At 47.8% G+C, this 24,737-nt stretch overlaps 1 protein-coding gene across 1 annotated transcript in view; it reads left to right on the forward strand.

Moving 5' to 3' along the window:
* The first annotated feature begins 11,589 nt into the window (after nt 1-11,589).
* SLC18A2 (solute carrier family 18 member A2) overlaps nt 11,590-24,737 on the forward strand; it is a 39,527-nt gene continuing 26,379 nt past the window's right edge. Inside the window, exons 1-5 of the mRNA XM_004050162.5 lie at nt 11,590-11,749; nt 12,208-12,343; nt 14,499-14,841; nt 23,909-23,967; nt 24,548-24,631. Coding sequence (XP_004050210.1) covers nt 12,223-12,343; nt 14,499-14,841; nt 23,909-23,967; nt 24,548-24,631 — 607 coding nt within the window. The 5' untranslated portion in view covers nt 11,590-11,749; nt 12,208-12,222. The remainder of the gene's footprint in view (nt 11,750-12,207; nt 12,344-14,498; nt 14,842-23,908; nt 23,968-24,547; nt 24,632-24,737) is intronic.

Below are 24,737 nucleotides of genomic sequence, written 5' to 3' on the forward strand. Positions count from 1 at the left end.
ACGTTTACAATTGGGAAGTAAAAAATATTCACCCTGGTAAACTCCCCATCTCCCCATGATTTTTATTCCCTGGAACTAATCCCTGTGAACACCATGGTGGGTTGATCAACTTCCATTCAGAACTGGTCCATCGGCATTTGGCCCAGACACATGTATTACAGCCTTTTGAAGAAATTTATTTGTTTACCTAAATTGGATCATCCCAGACATGCTGGTCTGTGAGCTTTGGTTTCACTGAAGAATAATATGTCTTCCATATTTTCCCATGGTAAACACTGAGTTACTTAATTTTCTCTACTGGTCACGTGGTGCTCCACTGTTCAGGTGGACATTGCTTAGCTTTGCAGGTCCCTATGGGCAGGCATTCTGGAGGTTTACCAGGTTTTTCCTATTGCAATTCTGAAGGCTACTCGAGAGGCTAAGGCAGGAGAATCACTTGAACCTGGGAGGCGGAGGTTGTAGTGAGCTGAGGCTGCACCATCACACTCTAGCCTGGCAACAGAGTGAGACTCCATTTCAAAAAGAAAAAAATGACTTGATATTTGATATGGATTGGCTCTGTGTCCCCATCCAAATCTCATCTTGTAGCTCCCATAATTCCCATGTACTGTGGCACAGTCCCGGTGGAAGATAATTGGATCATGGGTGCAGGTCTTTCCCATGCTGTTCTTGTGATAGTGAATAAGTCTCACGAGAGCTGATGGTTTTAAAAATGGGAGTTTCCCTGTACAAGCTCTCTCTTTGCCTGCCGCCATCCATGTAAGATGTGACTTGCTCCTCCTTGCCTTCCACCATTATTGTGAGGCTTCCCCAGCCATGTTGAACTGTAAGTCCAATTAAACCTCTTTCTTTTGTAAATTGCCCAGTCTCAGGTATGTCTTTTTCAGCAGCATGAAAACAGACTAATACAACATTCAAATATCTTAACTAGTTGTTGAAAGATTTCTCACCCTGAAGTATTTTCTCCCATTCGGGGTGGGGGTTGTCAAATGCCTGGAGTTGGAGGAGGCATTCAGTCCTTCCATGCTGCCTTTGAAAGAGATTCATGCTTTGCTCTGCCCGTCTAGAACTTCAAAAGTGAGACCCAGGAAATCACCCTGTCAATCACATCTCAGGTCATCTGAGAGAAAAGGGTAAAACAGAACCTTCTCAAAAGTCTCCTAGAAAAGAAAAAAAACCTGTGTGTCTCTCTGTGTGTTTCCCTGTGATATTCAAACAACAGTTTTGCAGGGATTCAATATCTTCTACAAGCCAACAGTCAATATAAATCCAATTGGACCTAATGACTGGATTTCTCTCCCCTCCCAGCGATGGTGACAGTGATTTCTCAGACGCCTTTTAGTTACAGACAAGTTTCTGAACAACATAATTAGGTTTGGGTCTTTGCAGCCTGCCCTATCAGACTATTGATTATCCACTAAAATCTCCTGCCCTGAGGATGTCTGGGTGTGCAGTCGGCATGGCAAGTGAGTGAGGACAGCTTTGAGCAGGGGCGTGTGGGAGCCTCCACAGGGCTGTGTCCCGAGTCTGTAGTCCCTTCTAATGTCCTCTGCTGTGAAGGACCACCTGTGGGTGCCCACCTGTCGGCACCCACAGTGTTGGACATCATCTGCCCTCAAACCACAAAGGTCCAAGAAGCAGAGTTCCAGTCCTCACCGCCCTGCCGTTACATGTGTATGACCCTGGGCAAGGCACTGTCCCTCTCTGGGTCTGCTTTCCTGTGTGTCAAAGGAAGCCACTAGACTTAATAGCCTCAAAGACCCCTTGTAGCATATAGGTGCTACCTGGTGCCATCTCACAGAAATAGGTAATTTAAAACTTTCTCTCAGCCACATTTTAAAAAGCACAAACAAACAAACAGATACAAAACCCAGATGAAATTAGCTTAGTTGAGCCCAGGAAGTCAAGGCTGCCGTGAGTTGTGATCATGCCACTGCACTCCAGTCTGGGCAATAGAGCTATTCCCTGTCTCTTAAAAAACAAAAACAAAAACAAAAAAGAATGAGCCCAGATGCACCTACTGGAACATGGACATGGCAGAGGCTGGTAAATACTTTATCAGGGCTTTATGTGTTCTTACAGGTCAAAGCCCAGGGAGGCTGTGATGGCCATGTAAAGCTCAACATTTGCAGCAGAGAGAGGACTTGAGTTGGGCTCTGGGCTAGGAATAGGATTGGGAATGGTGGAGGGATGAGGCGAATAGCATAACCGATGACTGTTTCTGGGGCATGGAGGGACCAGTGTGATTCAAGCAGAGGTAGAAGTGAGGGATGGGGTGGGGTGGGGTGGATTGCAGATGATCTTGGAAGCCAGGCAGGAGAGTGTAGATTTGAGGTATCAGGGAGCTACCTTACGCTCCTGAACAGGGGAGGGGTTTGTTGAAAGAAAGCGGTGGTTGATGGATATCTACAGAGTCACAGATAGACTGGAGGCAGCACATGGTGCCGGGTGGGGCAGAGAGGAGGCTGCTGGGGTAGGAGGTGGTGGCAGGGACAGGAGTGGGGATAAAGAGGGAACATGAAACATTCAGTAGAGAATTGGAGGGTGCCTGTGCCATACCGTGGGCCTTCAGCTTTGATGGCACAGCTGGGACCGTGGGATGACATCTGGGCATTTTGCTTTTGGCTGGGCTCCCCTGGCCAGGGGCAGGAACGACATCCTAGGAAGACGATCTGCCTAAGCAAAGACTCAGCATCAGGAATGAGCAGAGGTTGGGGCATGGGGGGATGGCCACAGGGAATGCTGGGGAAGGAGGGGACATAAATGATTCTATTATTGTAGCTTTAATGAGAAGAGACAGCAATCCCTTGTTGCATCATAAACTGGGTGGGTTTCATGGTCACTCAGTAACTGACGGTGGGGAAAATATTTTCCAAGCCAAACAGGGTAGGAAGAGGTGAGGGCTTGGATAGGTAGAAGAAAGGGAGTGGATGTTCCAGGTGGAGGAAGCCACTTAGGCAAAGGCATGGAAGCTGGCCTGAGCAACAGCAGATCACTGGACCCACAAGGAGACAGCCAGCAAGGGCCGAGCCTTCTGCGTGGTGGGTGCCTGATGGCATTTGTGAGGTGCCTGGGATGGTAAACTCACTTCGTAAGTGATCAGGGAACTTGGATCAGCCATAGTATTTACTGAACTTTTACTCTGTGCCAGGCTCTGGGGACGCAGCGGTGAACGAGACACTGAAGCCCCTGACCTCACTGAGCTCCCAGGGGGAGGGACCCAGAAGCCCAACATTAATGACAGTCATATTAGTAACATTGTGATTATAATGAGAAATGCCAGGACTGGAAGGTTTAGGGATCTATCAATATGTCACAGGGGACACACGCTCAGGTGTCATGGAAGGCTTCCCTGGGAAGAAATACCTTCTCATCCATTGACTTTCAACCTACCTGTGTTTTGACCTAGGATGTAAAGGCTAAGGGAGAATTAATGAGATGAAGGTAGAAGAGGGAAGGACATTTTGGACAGTAGGAATGGCCTGAGCAAAGGCCCTGGGATAGGAGGGAACACTGGGTGTATGAGCAGATGAGAGGCTAGGAATGAAAACAAGATCATCAGATGAAGAGGGAGAAGAGCACCCCAGGCAGAAGGAACAGAGAGCAGAAAGGCCCTGAGGCAGAGCGTGCTTACTGAAAAGAGCCCAGTGTAGCTGGGTGGGGAAAGGGAAGGCAAGAGGGAAGGCCATGGCCAAGTGGTATAAGAGGACGCGAGGAGCTCCCAGGCCAGGGCTTCTCAGGCTGGAATTCTGGGGCCCTGGAGATACACAAAGACATCTGAAGCCATGCAAGACCCCAGAGAATCATAAGGGAATCTGATTTAAAACAGACAGCAAGGACAAATGTGGCAAATTAAGATGGAAAGAGTGGGCAGGGCTGGACCAGGCATGTCCCATTGGGCCACATGGAAAACTTTGAACATTATCCCAAGTGAGAGGCTGTTGAAGTGTTTTACACAAGGAAGTGGTGTGACCATGTTGGTTTTTTGCAGCTGTCTCTGGCTGGGGAGGAAGGTAGACTGTATGAGGCCTGGGGATGCTGGGAGCAAGCATGGGTGCAGAGTGGGAGGGGGATTGCAATATTCCAAGTGAGAGTGGAGGATCAAGGCATGAAGCAAATGAAAACCTGCTCTTCACAGCCAGCTGGCTCCTCTGCAGCCTTCAGTGACAGCAAATGTCCTTAGACAGGTTAGTGATTCTATTAAAATAGCCAAACCTGGAGACCCACATTTACAGATAATGCCACATGAAGCCAGTTAATTCAGTGATTGAATTATTAAGTTAGAGCATCTATGACCTAATGTCGTTGGTAGTCAGCAAGGCATCCTTCAAGTAAATTGACATTTGCCTTCCCATTCCCTCTTAAAATCAGAACAGTCGATTTGGTTAAATTTTACACAGATAATGTTCTTTTGCAGCCGCCTACGCAGAAAACCTCAGAAAAGCATGAGAATGAAATGCATTCTTTTTCTAATCATAGTCTCATTATTTACCTGTATGCTAAACGACTGATTGAGTTGGTGTCAAGGAAAAAACAACCCTCCACCTGAATGAGACAGATCTTGGCGGAGACTTTCCATGTATTCTTGAAAAGAATGTGAAGTCTGCTACTGTTCAGTGTAAATAAATACCAATTAAGCCAAAGTGGCTGCTGCTATTGTTTTGATCTTCTATGTCTGGTGATTTTTTTGTTCAAGTGTTCTATCAATTGTTGAGAAAGGGTGTTCAATTTCCCCACTTTGATTATGGAAACGTCTATTTCTCCCTTTCATTCTGTCCATTTTTGTTTCATAGATTTGGGGCCTTATTATTGGGTGCATATGCATTACGACTTTTATATCTGCCTGTTGATTGACTTCTTTTCCCATAGTGAAAGCTCCTTTTTAGATCTCTTTTTCAAGTTTTGTTTTTGAAATCTATTCTATCTGAAATTAATACACTCACTTCAGCCTTCTTACGCTTACAGTTTACATGCATTGTTTTTTTCCATCCATTTACTTCCAACTGATCTGTGTCTTTATATTTAAAGAGTGACTCTTACAGACAACATAGAGTTGAGACTCTTTTTAAAATCCATTCTGACAACTGCTTTCTTTTACTTGTAGCGTTCATTGATGTTTAATGTAATTTTTGATTTAGCTGGGTTTCCTCTATCATTTTATTTTTGTTTTCTGCCTGACTCCTCTGGTTTTTGTTCATCTGTTCCTCCTTCCCCATCTTTTAAAATGACTTGAATACTTTTTCTTAGAATGCATTTAGTTTTAATTTTTCTGTCAGCTGTTTAGCTATTCTTTGCATTATTTTTGACAGTGGTTGTCCCAGGATTCCATCATACATCCTTAACTTTTCACAGTCCATTTACAGTTAATCATAGGCCCTTCACATAAAGTATGGAAATCTGGCTTCATTATAGCCCCAGAACCACCCCCATCCCTTAATAACAGTTGTTGTAAGTAATACATCTACATATGTCATGAGCCCCTCGAGATGATGTTACAATTTTAATTTTAAACAGTTAAAAGTTTATAAAGACAGTTTGAGGGAAAAGGCAAAAAACAAAACACACAAAACAAAAAGAATCCATCCAAGAGTCTTTTGCCTTGAGCCAGACATTGCCCTTTTCCAATGTTTTGCCATTCTTTTCTGGGGAAGGAGGTTTCCATCTGCTATCACTGCCCTTCACTCTGGCTTGAGACAGCGCATGGCCCTGCCTGCTCCCCAGGAGGCGTCTCCCTGCGGCGTCTCCCTGCGTGGCCTGTGTGTTCGGTGCAGCCAACGCTACATTGAAAGTGTTTGCCTTTTCTAAGTGTCTATGGTGACAGCCTCTTTATCACCAACACATCCTTTTGGCAGGGGTGGCAGTGGTGGGGTACCTTATGTACAGAGCAGTGAGTTGATCCTCGGCCCAGTTCTGAGCAGACTGTGGTGCCCATTTCTTGGTTTCTTTTCACTTATTTCCACTTTTCCACTTCATCCTAGATCCCCATTCCTGGCCCCCTCCTGGAGAAGGGGATCCAATTCCGATGTACTTGATTCATACCCTTGGATGGGGACGAAGCCTCCAAAAATGCAGTGGTGCCCATCTGCTTCTCATGTACCCACCTGGAATTATGCTATAGAACTTGCCCTCCTCCTCCTCCCAAGACCCAAGGCCTCCTAAAATCTGCCTGTGGAGATGTGTGCAACGCAGTGCACAGCTTCTATGGCTCCATGGTACTCTACAGTCGCGTCCTCCACATTTCACTTACATCGTCCCTAGTGAGGCAAACCCAGGTTGCGTCAGCTCCCCACTGCTGCACACGACATGGCAATGACCATCCTTATCTATGCCCCTTAGGTTCTGAGTAGGGATTTCTCAGAGACAAACAGGACACACACACACACATACACACACACACACACACACATACACAGAGAAAGAGAGAGAGAGAGAGAGAGAGAGAGAGAGAGAGAGAGAGAGAGAGAGACCGCAGCCTACCTTCGGGTCCCTGTTCTGGGCCCCCTCACTTCCTACTCTCCAGCCACGGTGTGGGGAGCGGGCAGACCCTTCCTCAAGCCATGCAGTAATCCTCCCACTAGCACCTTGTCTTTGCTCTTCTAGGAGGAGGTTGGCAAGGAGCTCTTGAGGGTCTTGCCCAAAAGGCACCTGCTCTTCCCAGTCTGAAGATGACGCAAACAAATCCTGTCTAGGTGTAGCCCTCCTGGGAAGGTTCAGCTGAGGCTGCCAGCCCTGGAAATTCAGGGGACTGGGATACAGGCCATGGGAGCCACCTGGGGCTATGTACAAATGGGATGGAATTTCCCACAAAGCGCAGTGGTAACTGTCTCAGCGACTTTCCTGGTGTGTCCTGAAACGTACAATGTATCCTACATTTACCCAGGCTCCTCCTGGGAGCAACTCTTTGTGCAGGGGCTCTTCTGTGGGTAGCCTCTGGGGGGGCTTTTAAATCTGGCTTCTTGGTTTGAGCAAAAGATGGCAGAGAGAGAGGGAGAGAGAGAGAGAACTCTGGATCAGAGGGTGGGCACTTACTTAATTCCACCAAAAAGTTCCTGATTGCTCTCCAGAAAGGCTGCACCAGTCCCCATGCACCCCAAGGAAAGTACTCTCATTTCCCTATATTTTCACCAACAAATGGTCTCACCCAACTTCCTATTGTTGCCAGTGCTCCAGGTGTAGGGCTGTGTCTCAACCTCATTTTAATAGGCATTTCTCTGATTACTAGCGTATGAGTGTCTCTTCATGAGCTTGGTAGCTATTTGGGCTCCCCCTTCTGTGACCTATCTGTTCCGATCCTGTGCCAGCTCACTGGCTCCTGCCTGGCTACTCTACTCTCCCTTCCTTCCCTGTCTGTGTGATAACTAGTACGCCAGGTTGGGCTAGGCTAGGAACCACTGAGTCTCTTGGGATGGTTTTGTTCGTTTCTGCTCTGACCCATTATTTGAATGTCACAGCTTAATGCCCAGGAGGTGAGGGTACTGTCCTTGTTTCCAAGTTCTCTGGTGGGGGAGCACCTGAGGATTTTTCCCCCAGGAAACACCTACACCTTCCCTGTATCCAGCACTTTCCATTTTCCAGTAACAGAGAACACCTAATGGATGTCAGGCACTAGGCAAGGCCCATCCCACTTTCTCTCTATAACTACGCTGGAGGGAGGGACTGTTATCCTGCTGGAGAGACAGATAAGAAACAGGTATGTAAAGGTCAAGTAGAATGACCAAGGTCATGTAACTTGTAAGAGACCCCACTAGGATGCTTAAACTGTTAGTGCATCTCCAGTAATGTCTATTTCAAATAACTGCTATGTCCCAGGTGGCTACTTCCTAAATAGAATTTGGAAATTATCATTCTCAAATATTGAAATGTAATGAAAAAGTCAACCCGGGTACCACCTTTGTACCTCCTCAGTCCCCAGTGTCTGAAAAAGGTGCAAGTGAGCGGAGGGAGAGGAGGGAGAGTTACTTTCCTCTAGAGAGGAAGTAACTCTAGAGGAAGTAATGTTTCTTTGAGGGTTACTCAAAGGAGGAAGTGAAGTAAAAAGGAGAAGTAACACCTTCATGAGGGTTTATAAGGGTGGGGCCTGTCTGATGCTGGACGGCATGCTTTCCTCCAGGAAGTGACGCTGGGACTGATAGTGAATGAGGAAATAACTAGAAAAGAAGAGGAAGCGGAAAGAAAATGTGCAAAGGCCCTGGGGCAGAGAAATGCTGAGAGGAACCACTGTGGCCAGAGGGGGAAGGCGAGGGCTAAGATGTATGAGAAGTGGCCGCGGAGGCTCTTCAGCCTGGAATGGCAGGACACTGAGTGTATATGAAGATGTCCCGAGCCATTTGAGACCCTCAGTTTTCATGTCTTCCATTCTAAAGCTTATCTGGCTGATATAGACCTGGATGGGGACATGCACATGCTCCTGCATGGCCTCCCCTCTCCACAGTCTCCCATCTTCCCCTGGGCAAAGAAAGGCTCCCTTCCTATCTAACCTGAGTCTGACCCCCTTCCTGTATACAGTGTCCTGAGGCACAAAAACATCCTCGGCACCAAACAGAGACACTTTTGGTGTCTCTTTCAGCAAGACTCCAAAAATCCCCTCTCTATCCATCCCTTAAGTAATGCACTTTTAAGACAATTTTCCTTTTTATGTTTAATAATTATTTATCAGAATACATATTTGTGTATGATGTCTTGATCACTTAAATACCATTAATCATTGTTATAATCACATAATCCTAAAGAGATTTTAGAGCCTTATTAATTAATCATTAATTAATTTTTGAGGCAGGGTCTTGCTCTGTTGCCCAGGCTAGAGTGCAGTGGTGTGATCATGGCTCACTGCAGCCTTGACTTCCTGGGCTCAAGTGATCCTCCCACCCCAGCCTTCCAAGTAACTGGGACCACAGGTGTGTACCACGATGATCGACTAAATTTTAAACTTTTTTGTAGAGGGTCTCACTATCTTGCCCAGGCTGGTCTCAAACTCCTGGCCTCAAGAGATCCTCCCACCTCAGCCTACCAAAATGCTGGGATTACAGGCATGAGTCACTGTGCCTAAACATTTTTTTATACTTTCAACTTTTGTTTTGGATTCAGGGGGTACATGTGCAGGGTTGTTACATTGGTATATTGAGTGATGTTGAGGTGTGGGGTATGATTGATCCTGTCCCCCTGGTAGTGAGCATAGTACCCAAGAGTTTGTTTTTCAACCTTTTCCCCCCTCCCTCCCTTTCCCCTTTAGTAGTCCCCAGGGTCTGTTGTTGCCATCTTTATGTCCATGTGTAGAAAATTTTAAAAAGCTAATGCATATTCACATATTTATTGTGGTTCACATAATAGATAGGTGATGAATACAGAATTTAAACAATAAAAGCATTAGGGTAGGATAAAATTCTGTTGGAAACAGAATGGAAACATACTGAAAAGGGGTAAAGGACACAATGTAAATATTTTGACTGTTAAAGGGATACTTGTTTATATTCTTAAGTATAACATGGCAGTTTTGTGTTCTTATACAAATTCCTTTGGGTATATTTAAAAGAGAGAGATAATAATTTTATACATAAAGGTCAATAAATACAATATACCCTATTTAAATATATGATTAAAAAACTCATTTTAGATGCCAACTTGAAAATGTGTAAAGCAAACATATTGTTAAACATTTTTTAGGGGGTTTCAACAAAAAGTCTGTTATAGGCCATAGTGCTCTAGGGGTGGTGACAGTGATCTGGAGGCGGGAACGCCGGGCTGGCATTGTCCCTGGAGCCATCTACATCCAGCTGGCTGGGCTGGAGTTTGGTGTGGCTTCCAGTGTTCACCGCTATGATGCTGCTATCAGGTCAGAATGTCAGCAGGGATTTGTCTGGGCTTTACTGTCTCCCCAGCATTAACCATAGTGCCTGGCACGTAGTAAGAGCTCAACACATATTCACTGCATGAATGAGGGGCTGGCACTTACGGAGCTCTCACTTTGTGCCAGGCACTGTGCTAAGAGCTGCCTGTGCATTCCCCTGGAATTCTCACAACCACGCTGCAGTAGGTCCAGTGAGTATCCCCATTCCAGAGATGGCGAAACTAAGCCACAAAGAGGATACATAACCAGCCCAAGGCCACCAGTCAAGGAAGTAGCAGACTGGGACCTGGGCATCCTGGCAGGCACCCTTTACCATAATGCCTCTCTGTCCCCATGTGGTCCCTGGGGTAGAGTCTGCATCCTTGGGTTCTGAAACTCCAGAGCAAGAACTCTGGGGCACTCCCTGAGTGATACCCTCCTGCCATCTTAAACGGCTCTCTGCCATCTGCTTCCTCCTCCTAAGTGGTTTTCCTTCTGTCCTCCCTGTTTAATGTTTAAGTTGTGCACATCCTGCGACATCCTGGAGACCCATGTTCCTGACCTACTTACCTATTCAACCATCTCTTCTCACACATGGGGTAGCAATGGGAAGCACAGGGGGTCTCTGCAAGGGAGTAGGGAGGTGGAGAGAATGGGGGCAGCCACACATCACACTGCTGTTCTCAGTGGCCTCCTGCTGTCAACAAGCTAACATTAATAAAACAAGGCCACTCTTCTGCTAAGAGACTGTGACAGGGTAACATTTATTCTAGGTGGCTTTCCAAGAAAACAGCTCTTGCTCCCACGGTCCCCTCGGAGGGCCTGCAGAGCTCCAGCGATGTCAGAGGGCATCTGTTTGTTTCTCCTTTGCTTATAAAAGGGACCTGGAAATCAAAGGCAGGCTCTTAGCCCTTAGCAGTGAGGATGACAGCTCTGCACCAGCCACACGCAGGCCCCTGGCTCTAGGAACCACCTCTCACCCAGACGCCCAGGCACAGCATGGTGGGGAGAGAGTACAGGACACAGGGCCTAGGCCTGCTGCTCCGCCCACAGCCCGCCCCCTAGCCCTTTCTCTGAGGCCAGGTGTACTCACCTAGCCTTCAGGGTCCCCTGCTCAGGTGGCCCCAGAGGCCCAAACCCACTGCTCCCACTTTCTGAGACCTGGGACCCTCACCTCCCCAACTCCCACCATAGGGCGACACTGAAAAGTGTCCCCTTCCCCCCCCCCACGTTTCCATGTCACCAGCTTGAGGATGTCCAAGGCTCAAAGGCTCCTCCGAGTGGCACCCCGCATCGGGCTGCAGAGGTCGGAGAGGGGATGGGATGGTGGGTGCAAAGGGTGGCTTCTTCAGGAAAGAGAAGCCTGTCCCTGGCTCCCAGCACCTGTCACTCCTGGCGATCTCACCCCGCGGCCATCATTCCCGTCCTCACGGCCCATTTCAGGGACACTGAGGCTCAAAGAGCCACGTGATTTATTCAAAGCAGCTCGAGCCACCACTTGGAGCCACAAGAAAGCCCTGGTCCGTGCCTCCTCGCCTTGGTCCCTGGCCCTTCACTCTTCGTCCAGGCTCTCTGACCTCTTTCCCTCTGCGCCCCTGCCTCTTCCCCAGGCCTGGGTCTCCAAGGCACTCGGCCACGCGCTGGGTCCGGGGAAAAGGCGCGGCCGCGGCAGAGGCGGCGACAGGGAGGCGGCGGCCCCTCCTGCGCAGCGACGGCGCGGGCGGGCGGAGGCCGGGGCGCCCCAGCCCCCCGCCCCCGCTCCCTCCGGCCGTGACGTCAGAGCCGGACGGGGTAAACTGAGCGGCGGCGGCGGGGCGCTGGGGCGGAGACTGCGACCCGGAGCCGCCCGGACTGACGGAGCCCACTGCGGTGCGGGCGTTGGCGCGGGCACGGAGGACCCGGGCAGGCATCGCAAGCGACCCCGAGGTAACGCGGCCCCGGTTCCCTGCTCGCAGGGCGCGGTGCCGGAGGGGAGCGGGCCCGGGGGAGGCAGGGAGGCAGGGAGGACCCCAGAGCTACGCGGGCGGGGCTGCGGGGACCCCCGGGCAGCCGGGGCGCAGGGCACAGGGCGCAAGGTGCACGGGGCCGAGGGTGCAGTTTGGGAGGTGGCACAGTTGGGGGCGGCGGGGATCAGGGCAGCGTCCTGGGGGTTCTAGGTTGGGTCTCCAGATTGGGTCCCCGACGGCGCTCGCGGGCGCTCTTTCCGGGGAGCGCGGGCTCTCGTGGGGACGCGCTCGAGGCAGGTGAGCTGAGGCTGGGGCGCCCGGGGGTGTCCACGGATGCCGGTGCGCACGGCTTCCTGACCCGCCCTTCCGCGGCCTGGGGGACGGGAGAATGGGGGGTCCCCGGCCGCCTTGGGTCCTCACCGCGCACCGCGCCCGCAGCGGAGCCCCGGAGCCATGGCCCTGAGCGAGCTGGCGCTGGTCCGCTGGCTGCAGGAGAGCCGCCGCTCGCGGAAGCTCATCCTGTTCATCGTGTTCCTGGCGCTGCTGCTGGACAACATGCTGCTCACTGTCGTGGGTACGTGCGGACAGGGCACCCCTGCCCCGGCACCCCAGCCCCAGCGCCCCTTCCCCGGCACTCCACTTACCCCTGCGCGGTCCCGGAGCTCCGCCAAGGCCCGGGAAAGTTGGAGAACTCGCTTTGCAAAAAAGACATCTCCTCCAGGCTGCCGCGCCGGGGCTAGGAGGAGCCGCGTTGGTGGCTTCGCTTTCCTGATGCTCTGGTCAAAAGCTGTGACATCCGATAAGACCCAGAACTTATGTTTCCCCCCGATAATTTCCCGCATCCTCTTGCCTGCTTTCACTGCGATGAAAAAGATTTCTGTTCCAGAAGAGAAATTCCTAAAGTTCAAAATTACGTGTTAGAATAATTATTGGGCTACTCGAAAAGGCAGGTTAATAATTTGGTGTAGTACCTAAAAGAGCAAGTTTCGATCCCTTACTCCAAAAACAAGACATTTAGATATACTGTATTAGTGAATGACTTGAGATGGAAATATTTCAGGAACCATTGCAAGAACAATTTGAACAGTGTTGGTTTTATTATTTTTCCTATAATGGAATTTTGAAAATTAAATAATAGAAATCCAGGTCTCTTAATTAGGCCCATTAACAGAGAAGTGTTTGGCATGCATTTCCTTAAAAACATAAATCCCAGTTTTTAATGAATGAAAAAAAATCACGACTCATTTAGACTGTAAGTGGTGGGAGCTGTTTCCTTTCTCTCCATTTGCAGGTTTTCTCACAGCAGTTTTCAGAGCATCTGATAGGTTTCATCTCAAGGAGTTATCAGAGCCGTGGAGCTCATCCCTGTTCAGTACCAACGGCATTAGTTCTGCTTCGGCTCGAATGCTCCATTGGACACATGTGCTCACAGCTTCGATTATATGTTTCACAATTTAATTTGTATTTTTTGTTGTTGCTTTTTATTTTGGTTTTTGTTTGTTTTTTTGAAATGGAGTCTCACTCTGTTGCCCAGGCTGGAGGGCAGTGGCACAGTCTTGGCTCACTGCAACCTCCACCTCCCGGGTTCAAGTGATTCTCCTGCGTTAGCCTCCCGAGTAGCTGGGTTACCGGCATGCCCCACCAAAGCTGGCTAATTTTTGTATTTTTATTAGAGACAGGATTTTGCCATGTTGGCCAGGCTGGTCTTGAACTCCTGACCTCAGGTGATCTACCCGCCTCGACCTCCCAAAGTGCTGGGATTACAGGCCTGAGCCACCATGCCTGGCCTGTTTCAGTTTTGCTTTTTCCTTGTGAAAGCCTTAGGAATTCTTAAATCTTACAAGTTGTAGGAAAAATTGCAGATTCCTACTCACGTAACAGAAGGATGAAGTGGGCCTGTTGCAGAATTTCCAAGTTATTACTTCCTGCAGGTTAATTTTTTTCTAAGACACATAATGAAGTGTAGTTTTCTGTTTCCTTGATTCATTCATTTGAAAGTCTTTTGAGCCTCTCTTTCTTAGAAGCACTGGTTGACTCCAGGTCAGCACTCTCTTAACGTCAGACCACATTTTGCTTTTCTGAAATATTCCTTGAAGGAACAATGTGGAAGAAACCCACAAATGACAGAATCTCTGGGACCAGTCATTTCAGCACAGCAGCTGCCTTTTGAGAGGAGACAGTTCTCAGGGCCGTTGGGGGCATGGTTCTTTCTAGTGAGCTTAGCAAAGTGAACTTGCTCCAATGTCATTGTAGACATATGGCACAGGGCTCCTGTTTTGGGGTAGACCTGTCACCCTCTGGATCTCTTCTGGCATTTGACACAACCATAGTTTTGTTGTTGTTATTGTTGTTTTGTTTGTTTGAGACAGAGTCTCACTCTGTCACCCAGGCTGGAGTGCAGTGGTGCAATCTTGGCTCACTGCAACTTCCACCTCCCAGGTTCAAGCGATCCTCCTTTCTCAGCCTCCCAAGGAGCTGGGATTACAGGTGGGTGCCACCACACCCAGCTAATTTTTGTATTTTTAGTAGAGAGAGGGTTTCTCCATGTTGGCCAGGCTGGTCTCGAACTCCTGACCTCAGGTGATCCACCTGCCTCAGCTTCCCAAAGTCCTGGAATTACAGGTGTGAGCCACTGCTCCCTGCCAACACAACCATAGTTTTTTGCTGGCTTTTTTCCTGGAGAGGGTTTCAGTGTGATCACCACCTTGCCATTCTGCTCTTATCCCCAGTCCCCATCATCCCAAGTTATCTGTACAGCATTAAGCATGAGAAGAATGCTACAGAAATCCAGACGGCCAGGCCAGTGCACACGGCCTCCATCTCAGACAGCTTCCAGAGCATCTTCTCCTATTATGATAACTCGACCATGGTCACTGGGAACGCTACCAGAGACCTGACACTTCATCAGACCGCCACACAGCACATGGTGACCAACGCGTCCGCTGTTCCTTCCGACTGTCCCAGTGAAGACAAAGACCTCCTGAATGAAAACGTGCAAGTTGGTCTGTTGTTTGCCTCGAAAGCCACCGTCCAGCTCATCACCAACCCTTTCATAGGACTACTGACCAACAGGTAGGGCAGACTACTTTAGTCAAAGAGTTTGATATTTGTATCAGTCCTAGCTTATGTCCTTCCTGGAATTCTGCTTCTTACTCATTGGTGAGAGTCTGGAAAATCCATGGTGGGTGAGCTGGGGAAAACCCAGTCCCCTTCCCCTATGTCTCTGTTCCCAGATAACCACAATTTCCTATTCTATTCTCCCTTCTGTTGCTCAACAAGTAAGAAAATATTAAAGAAGACAGAATAAAGAGGACCTCTTCCACCAAGTGGAAGGACTTTGGCCTGTCTAAATGCCAGGTTTCGTAAGTGCATTTGTCAGAATTGCCCTTGGCAGCAGGAACTCTACAGCCGCCATGGCTGTCATCCTATTTTATGAGCCATGTGGCCTCCTCTTATCTCCTACCTCAGGCCACGCACTTCTCTGTAGAGAGCCAAGGTGTCTTCTTTTGGAACTGGCATGTTAAAGCCTCTCACACATACCAGGTAGGGAGTGTGGGAAAAGGTTGGACGCACTGGTGCGCAGATCGAGCTCCGAGTTGATGCCGAGGTCACGGGCTGTGTTCTTCCCTTCTGCTGGCTACGTAGCCACGTCCACGTGCATGAAAGGAAGAGAACTGAGGCTATTGTCTGGGTAATCCAAGCTGCCCAAACTAGCTTCAGATGAATCAGGCTGTTCTAGATTTTTTTGAACCCACATTGTTTGGAATAACTGTTTACTTCTCCACTGTTGGTGAAGTGTTTGTTCTTCTGTAGCTGAGGTGGACCAGTTCTGCCTGGTCCGTGGGGGCTCAAAGCTCAGGACAAGGGCCTTGCAGCTGAGAGGAGGAGGCAGGCCCCCAAGGTGTCAGTGCAAGGAGTGGGAGCTGGCACAGTTAAGTGTTGGTGGTGAGCTGCCAAGTGTGCAGTGTAGCTACCTAGGTGAAAGTTACAAAACACCAGAAATGGTGGGGAGGGGTGTGCCCAGAGTCCTACCTGCAGACCAGGCCCAGAAGCGGGAACAAAGACTAGACTAGAGATGGAAGAGATGGTGGCGAGGAGAGGGTGGAACTAAGGAGGCAGGGGAAACCAGGGCTGGGCTAGGCTGTAAGAGGCCCCAAGTGCTGGGCTGAGAAAGGAGTGGGATTCTGTGTGGGGCAGTTGGGAGCCATTAGAAATTCCAAAGCCAAAAAGAAATGAGTGAATCAAGCACTATTTTAAGCAGGGTAGGTGGGCAGGGAGCAGGGAGAACTTCACATTTCCTCTGCCTTTGGCGTGGGGAGTGGGGCGCAGGACTGGCTGCATAATTTGTGGGTCTCAGTGCAAAATGAAAATGTGTGCCCCACAGTCAAACATTATGAAACACTTCAAGGTGGCAGCAGAGCATTAAATCAACCAAGCTCTGAGAGCAGAGCCCTGTGCGACTCTAGGGTTAGGGCACCGAGAGGTGAGGAAGCCTGGGGTGGTGGCTGGGGCTCAGGGAGGGGATGGCAGATCTGGCCTTCCGCCAGCACAAGCTGCCTTGGACACATGGAGCTTGAGTCGGACAGGAGCACATTCTCAACATCTGCAGTTGAATTTTCTGGATGGAAGGGTGCCATTGAATTAATTTCAACAATCTCAAGCCATGTCCAGCCCTCTAGTCTGTGCAGAGCAATATTCTAAGGCTGCTACATAAAATATGCTAAACGAATTAATCCAGCGAAGGGCTGACTGTGAGCCCATTAAGAAGGTGACATTCAGTGACTCCTCTGTTCTCAGGAGAAAAACCAAACAGACCTCAGTAGTTGCAGGATTGTTTTCTTTCCTTTTTTCAAGACTAAGAATGCTTCTTAAAATGCATCTGGTATAATTACAGAAAATAGCTCAGGGTTTTGTGTTCTGAGAAAGCAAACAGCTCAAATATTGTATGTGAAAATTGAGGACATTATAGTAATAATACCTTGCCGTCACTTGGGTGGAACGTTCCTAGCCGTACAGTGTAATACTTAGAAATTCGGCTGAAATGATGTGAGTACTCCAATCTTCCAAACGCAAATGGCAAATGAAAAGCTTTTTTAAAAATCCCATTCTTATTTTTAATGCTTTGCTTATGCCATGGGGAAGAAGCTTGTTTAAAACTAGTGAGCCCTTTCCCCTGTTAAATACTCCAACGGCTTTGAGGCTGTAGCCACACCAGGCTCATGTTTGGGACTTCAAAAACATTATCTTCCATTTTGTGACTTGTGAAATTTAGTCTATTCTCATGGTGAGTAATCCACTTTAGAAATTATCTAGAGCAAAATTGTAATCCCCAACTGTTTTGTCCAGCTACCGAGCAAATTTGAAAATGATTTTCTAGTGCTGCCTGGTAATGTGGAAGGACAAACAAATTCTTTTTTCTTTTTTTTTTGAGATAGAGTCTTGCTCTGTCACCCAGGCTGGAGTGCAGCAGCGTGATCTTGGCTCACTGCAACCTCCACCTCCTGGGTTCAAGCAATTCACATGTCTCAGTCTCCTCAGTAGCTGGGATTTCAGGCGTGCACCACTATGCCTGGCTAATTTTTGTATTTTTTGGTAGAGACGAGGTTTCACCATGTTGGCCAAGCTGGTGTCGAACTCCTGACCTCAGGTGATCTGCCCACCTCGGCCTCCCAAAGTGCTGGGATTACAGGCGTGAGCCACCGCCCTCAGCTAGCAAATAAATTTTCATATTGTGATCCTGATTTGTAATTTGTCTCATAATTTCCAAGCCCAGTAGATATGAATTTGGGGACTGGGCAACTCTTCTGGACACTCCAAGATTCTGCTTCCCACCACAGTTCAGATGGATTCAGAGAAGGGACAAATGTGCATTCCATTTGCCTTTAATTGTCTTCAAGGAGTTAACTTGTGAGCCATTGCAGACAGTCTTTTGATGTAAACTGTGCCAATCACATCCTCCATGAGCAAGATGTATGACTCAAGTCTTCAGTGTTGTAAACAAATGTGTTTAAAGGCTTTTTAAAATTGGTTAATATGTTTCTGATTAAAGAGTAGTTAAAAATATGGAGCATCAGAGCTTGCAGAGACTTTTCCTGAAAGCTTTTGGGCCAGTCCTAGCATTTTATAGGCAAAGGAGTTTGCAGTTCAGGAGGAGAAAGCATTTACCACAACAGTGGCAGGACTGTAGCCACGTGTTCCGACTGTCCCATTTCAAGCTTTGTTCTTCCCCCCTTCCTGTTCTTCCCACCTGCTTACAATTATACAGCTTGTACTTTTAGCTACTAGAAATAAAGAATGCAGCTCAAAATCTGTCTTTCTTGCACTGACTTGGGCTCTTCCTGGTTGTACCAGGCAGAGCTGCTGAAGACCCAGTGAGTTGCTGATTTTGCTACTTTTAATCAATGAGCAGAGAGTTTAGAAAAGATCAGCCTGATTCCTGTGGACATGGAACCTCCCTGGTCCCTGAAATATTCAGTCTTTTTCCAGTCCCTGATGTGAACTGGTCCAGCCTCGTGCATCCCTAAAGATGTGTGGGGAAAGCTTCCTGTAGTCAGGCTGGGCAGAGCTATTCTTTTCCAAAGCTGCTTGTTTTAACTGAAGTGGGACCCACTCTGAATCGAGACATTCTACAGCACACCACACCATAACTGGAATCCTCTATTCACAGTCCTGATGGTGCCATGTGTGTGGCTTTTGTGGGTAGGAGTCACAAAATGTAGGCCACCTGTTTATTTATTAATTTATTTAGACAGGGTCTCGCTCTGTTGCCCAGGCTGGAGTGCAGTGGGGCTATCTCGGCTCACTGCAACTTCTGCCTCCCAGGTTCAAGCAATTCTCCTGCCTCAGCCTCCCGAGTAGCTGAGACTACATGCCACCACGCCTGGCTAATTTTTTTTTGTATTTTAGTAGAGATGGGGTTTCAGCATTTGGCCAGGCTGATGTCGAACTCCTGACCTCGTGATCCTCCTGCCTCAGCCTCTCAAAGTGCTGGGATTACAGGCGTGAGCCACCATGCCCGGCCCTGTCTGTTGTTTTTAAATATTCGATAAGTTCTCACACCAAACCCTGAAAATATAGAGTAACAATTCTTGGGTTCATTTAACTGCTAATAGGATGCACATTCTTCCTGTTTCATTTGATATTCAGATACGGTATTTCTGCTGAAAATATATGACCAGTTAGGTGGCAAAAACCTTTGATTTGGGTGTGTGTAGTGATCACCTGGTCAATAGCACACTTTCCAAGAAAGCCTGAGGTTGCTGAATTGACCTGATTTCCATGTTGGAGCCTCTTGCCTCTTATTTTATAATTTTGGCTGAACTATTCATTTCATGATTGCAGTTGTGTGCAGGTGGTACCAGAAATTATACTAGTGATACTTGGTCATCATTTGGTCTAAGAAGCAAATTTTAGATATATATGTACATAAGAGGAATGTTCCAGGCACATGAACAATGGGACAACACGTTTACATTTCTGTCTTCCCTCAGTCAGGTAACGATATGGCATTGTGGTCTTGCTTAGCATAAGGTTGAAATAATAGTTGCATCTTCAGAACCGAAAGATATTCCACACCAAAAGACTGGCTTGGGAAAGAGTTAACTTCATTGCTGGGGACCGTTTCCCTTGCTTCCTTCTTAGCTTGTCATTGTCTCGGTGATCTGCTTTTTATCAAGCCAGCGTCAATGGCTTAATTTATTTCCATAGTTACTTAGTATATTTGAAAGCAGTTCTTTTTCTTTTTCCTTGCAAATCTTAGCTAATATCTGAACGACAAGGAGGAAGCCACAGGGCATGAAATCTCTACGAAATCTACTGTGGTTTTATTTTATTTTTTTGCTAGCTTCAGCCAGTGGGTCTGAAGTGGGCTGTGTAGGAACAAGCAGTGACCTTTTCAGCTTCTCTATGGACAGGGAAACCGGCTGTTCTGAGAAGGGATCTCCCATCCTGGATGTGGTTAGGATGGTAGGGAGGGCTTGACGAGTCTTTGCTTCTGAAATCAGAGGAAACTGGCTGTGGAATTAGAACATTCCTAGGAGAAGCAAAGGCTCTGTTAAGCTATGTGTCAGAGAACAGGGCTCACACCCAGGAAAGTGAGAAGTCCGTGCCCCCGGAACACTCTGGTAGCTGAAAAAGACAAGCAGAACCTAAAAATTTTGACAAGCGGAATCGAAGAATTTTATTTACTAAATGATTGACAAACCTCCTACTATATCCAGGCAAATTGAAAATATCATTCCATTTACTGACATTCATTTACTGCACACCTTTTAGGAGTGTGTAGGGATCACTGGAAGGGAGCTGTTGTCTCTCGTTGCATCTGGTGATAGTTTGCACCCTTCGGGGCTCTGTAGTCTGTATGCTTCTTGTAATTTACCATGGTAGAGGAAACTGTGGTTTTAGCAATCATGAGAAGAGAGCTTCCATTAGTCTCTATGGCAAGATAAGCTAATTATTAACACTAGAGAAGTATTGTCTTCATTGACCATTTAGGGACAGATGGGGTTTCTCCAATGACTAAGTATATATAATTAACATAACTTTTATTGTTTTACATGTTTTTCTAGGGATTCATTATGTGATTTTTAGTCTTACTCAAATTGGATTAACTGCTTCGTGATGCTCTGTAGAGGATGACCGTGGGCCAGGATGACATTTGGCTAAAGGTTTGCTGCATCAGATCTGGCTCTGCTTAGCAATACTTTAATTGAGATGGCCCTGAATTGAGACAAGGGGGGCAACTCAGAAACAGATTGTGACTAATGTCAGTTGAGTTTCTGTCTGTTTAGGAGATACTGTGGGGAAGCAGAAAGGGTTTGGTCCTTCTGCCCACCACTCAATGACTAGGGGCGCTGGACGACCCTCCTTCTATGGTGGGTGCCCGAGGGGCCAGAAGAGTTTGAGGACGGAGACCCAGGAGCTTCCCAGGGAGTCTTCTTTGCCTTGAAGCCGAGCTCTGGGGAAAAATGATGCCCAGCGCTTACCACTGAGCAGCCCGTGCAGTGGCTTGGCCTGTGTTGAAAGTGCAGGCACAGGTGTGTCCGGTACCGAGGAGGCGGCAACATGAGCCTGGTTGTATCTGAAGCCATTGGCTTGCTCTGCAGCCATGGGTGAGCCACTCTGTCTCTGAACCTCAGCTTTCTCATCTACGGTGAGGGTTTGGACTGGCTAGCCCTTGAGTTTCCTTCTAGCTTTGATATTCGTTTATTCCATACATGCATTGTTAAAATCCCAAAGAAAATTAAAAAGAAAAACAGTAGCTGCAGTGTTTCTAAAGAAAACACAGTGCCTCAAATGGTAAAAAGAACCCTCTGTGGGCACAAACCCTGTGGTTTTCAGTGAAACTGTGCACTCTCCATCCCATGTGCTCCAGCGTCCCCACCCAGGTGCACATCAGCAGGGCCTAGCACATGTTAACACACTCAAGGTATGCCCGTAGCCTTGAATTTGGGGCAAGTAATTCACCTCCCCGAGCCTCAGTGTTGATCCTCTGAAAAATGGATAAAACCAGCTACCCTCCCTTGGAATCTCAGGCCACCCAGCATGCTGGTTCCCTGCCTACAGTCGTGGGAATGCTGAGTCTTCAGGTAGGGAGGGACCTCAGTGGCTTCCAGCCCACCACAGCTGTGCCCTGATGGGTTACCTGGAATACTGGCTGGACCGAACAGTGGGCACAGTATGGCTGGTGGTTTGCGGGCCACAGACAGGGGTTGTCACATTTTATTGAGTTTTGTCCTGAAACCACCCAGTGTTTCTGCCTACAGTCTGGGAAAGGGCCACAGATGTCTTATTTGCCTTCAGGGATGTCCCTGCAGCTCCATATTAGAGCCTTATAAATAGCCAAAATGAAGAACTGGTGAAACAAGAGTGAAGCCCCTAATTCCAATAGCTTTGATATGTATTGGTACTTCAACAACTAGATTTTCCAAATATATATTGAACAGAGGGAGAAGCCTGTGTTTATTCCAGGACAGCCAGGAAGATTGTCATATGCCCATGGGACAAACTGTAGTTGCTGAAAATAAATTGCCTGTGAGTTCTCCTCTCTGAGCCTCCTGGACATTTCCTGATTCAGTATCCTGCAGTGCCGTGTGAGCCCCCGGTGTTGGGTTTCTTTTGTCCACATGAATAAGGGGCACAGAGAATCAGCTCTGGGTGGGCTGAGATAGAAGAAGCTGCCACCCGATGGCCATCTGAACTGCAGGTCAGAATCCTGGCATCTTCTCTGGTTTACCCAATTTGCTTGGAGCCCCACTTTGTGAATTACAAGCTCATCTCTGTTCACAGCAGGGGAATCTTTGCATGGTTTGTGGGAAGGGACTGACTGTCTGGGAATCTGTCATGCTTGTGAGTTACTCTCTGTATTTTTGGTATTTGGTTTCTGGATACAGATGAAGCAGTTAAAAAATATTTGAATATGGTCAAGAGAACTTTTGGAAAGATTCTATTTAAAGCTATATATGCCGTTTGGGTACTGGCGGAGGTGGTAAAGTTTACAAGGAAAAGCCATGTGGGAATGGCCCAGGCGAAATTAGTCTGATGACATCTGATAAGTAATGACAGATATCATGATGTCATGCCTCAGTTTCCTCATCTGTAACATAAGGAGATGAAATAGGGCCCTTATTAAATCATGACTAAATCTGGTGGGTGTAAATGCTTGGAGAACTGAGTGTAAACTTTAAATGAAGGCGCTATGATTATTTTTTATTTATTTTTTTTTTTGAGACAGAATCTCGCTCTGTCACCCAGGCTGGAGTGCAGTGGCACGATCTCAGTACACTACATCCTCCGCCTTCTAGGTTCAAGCAATTCTCGTGCCTCAGCCTCCCAAGTAGTTGGGATTACAGGTGTGCACTACCATGCCTGACTCATTTTTTGTATTTTTTTTTTTTTTTTTTTTTAGTACAGACAGGGTTTTGCCATGTTGCCCAGGCTGGTCTTGAACTCCTGAGCTCAGGTGATCCGCCCGCCTCGGCCTCCCAAAGTGCCAGGATTACAGGCATGAGCCATCATGCTCAGCCGATTACAATTTTTTATTAAAGCCTGGAATGGAAGAACCCTTCCAGGCTGTTGCCAGAGCTCAGGATGCTTGGCCCTTCTGCCTTCCTGGATTCATTTGATTCCTCTCCAGGTTCCTGAGGGTCCAGAGCTAGAGACAGAAGAGACTTAGAGATGTTTCAGGCTCTTCTGGGTTGGAGCAAACCTTCAATTGGGCAAGAGCTCAGCCACTGTTGGCTTCCTCTCAAGGCAGAGGGGCTGGGAAGCTGCCTGTACCCTCATGCCCCACCCACAGAGCAGGGACCCAGCTGTCTACTTGATCCAGCAGAAACAGAGGACAAAGAAGAAAGAGAATGAGGGAGGAGATGACATTTCTTAGGCACCTTCTATGCTCTAGGCACTGGTGTTAACAGTTTAACATCCATATCTCTTTCTGTACTCCAGTCCTGGGAGGTGGGCGGTGGTCTCTCCGAGGGACTGAGAGGAGACCTCCCTAGATTAAGTGGCAGGGTCACGTGTCCAGCCAGACATGACATAGGGGAATGCCAGGGTCTTTCCACCAGCCCTGTCGACCTGGCGCCAGAGTCCTAGGTGAGCAGTGGTCTCACAGAGCAATTTGGATTTTGAAATTTTGCACAGAAAATGAGACTTTGTCTTTCTAGGTTGGCCTCATGGGGTCAACAGGAAGGCAGATCTTAACATCTTGCTTCCTAATGCCTCTTAGACATACTGCAGTCTGCCAGTGGAATCACTTGATGGCCTTTTACCCGAATCATTTGATTGCAGTGGCTCCTTTGGGAGAGCTTTAGCAAAGACTATAATTAAAGGAATCATTTTTTAAAAATGACAGAAATAGGGGCCGTGTATTTTGGATGTGTTCTGGGTTACTTGCCAATATTGTGTTAACATTTATTCCAAACAAATTTCTGTTCACAGTGGCAGTCCATAAATGTATTCACGTTCCAAGACAGTCAAACACAAAAAGGTCACATAGGAAGCACTGAGTATATGAATTTTCAGAAAAGTCCACCAAACACTTATCTGTCTGATCCCAAAGGGTAGCCAGGAGAAAATCAATATAAAGCCTTAAAAAAATAGCCTGCAGTCACCAGATTTTTCTGATATTTGTGTTTTGCAGAATTGGCTATCCAATTCCCATATTTGCGGGATTCTGCATCATGTTTGTCTCAACAATTAGTAAGTGTCTGGTGTTTTCCTTCTGAGTGTGGGTCTCATCAGGGTGGGCATTGATGCCCATGAGCCAGGAATTAAGAATACAACCTAAGGGGGGTAGGGGGGCGTGGTTGGCTCATGCCTGTAATCCGAGCACTTTGGGAGGCTGAGGTGGGCGGATCATCTGAGGTCAGGAGTTCGAAACCAACCTGGCCAACATGGCAAAACCCCGTCTCTACTAAAAATACAAAAGGTAGTCAGGTGTGGTGGCATGCACCTATAGTCCCAGCTACTGGGGAGGCTGAGGCAGGAGAATCACTTGAACCTGGAAGACGGAGGTTGCAGTAAGCCGAGATTGCACCACTGCACTGCAGCCTGGGCGACAGAGCAAGACTCCATCTCAAAAAAAAGTATATGGCCTGGGAGGTTTGTGTATTGGCAACAATTGCAGAAAGGAATTGATAGCTTTTTACGGAACAAAAGCACAGGGTGGCTAACATGCAAATGCTCCACTGGGTTAAGGGGGGCTTCTGAAACGTCCCTGTTTGGGACGGTTGTGTCCCAGCAGCACTGATGTGTGGTCTTGGACCCCCTCTCTTGGCAGTGTTTGCCTTCTCCAGCAGCTATGCCTTCCTGCTGATTGCCAGGTCGCTGCAGGGCATCGGCTCGTCCTGCTCCTCTGTGGCTGGTAGGTGTGGAATGCCTGAGTGAGTTCGTGAGGGGCCCCTTGCAGAGTGAGCTGGACTCATTCAGGGAATTCAGGTATTGGTGGTGGTTGGGGTGCTGGGGATTCT

The sequence above is a fragment of the Gorilla gorilla genome, chromosome 8 (assembly GCF_029281585.2).
Source record: "Gorilla gorilla gorilla isolate KB3781 chromosome 8, NHGRI_mGorGor1-v2.1_pri, whole genome shotgun sequence".
In the NCBI taxonomy this organism is placed as follows: domain Eukaryota; kingdom Metazoa; phylum Chordata; class Mammalia; order Primates; family Hominidae; genus Gorilla; species Gorilla gorilla.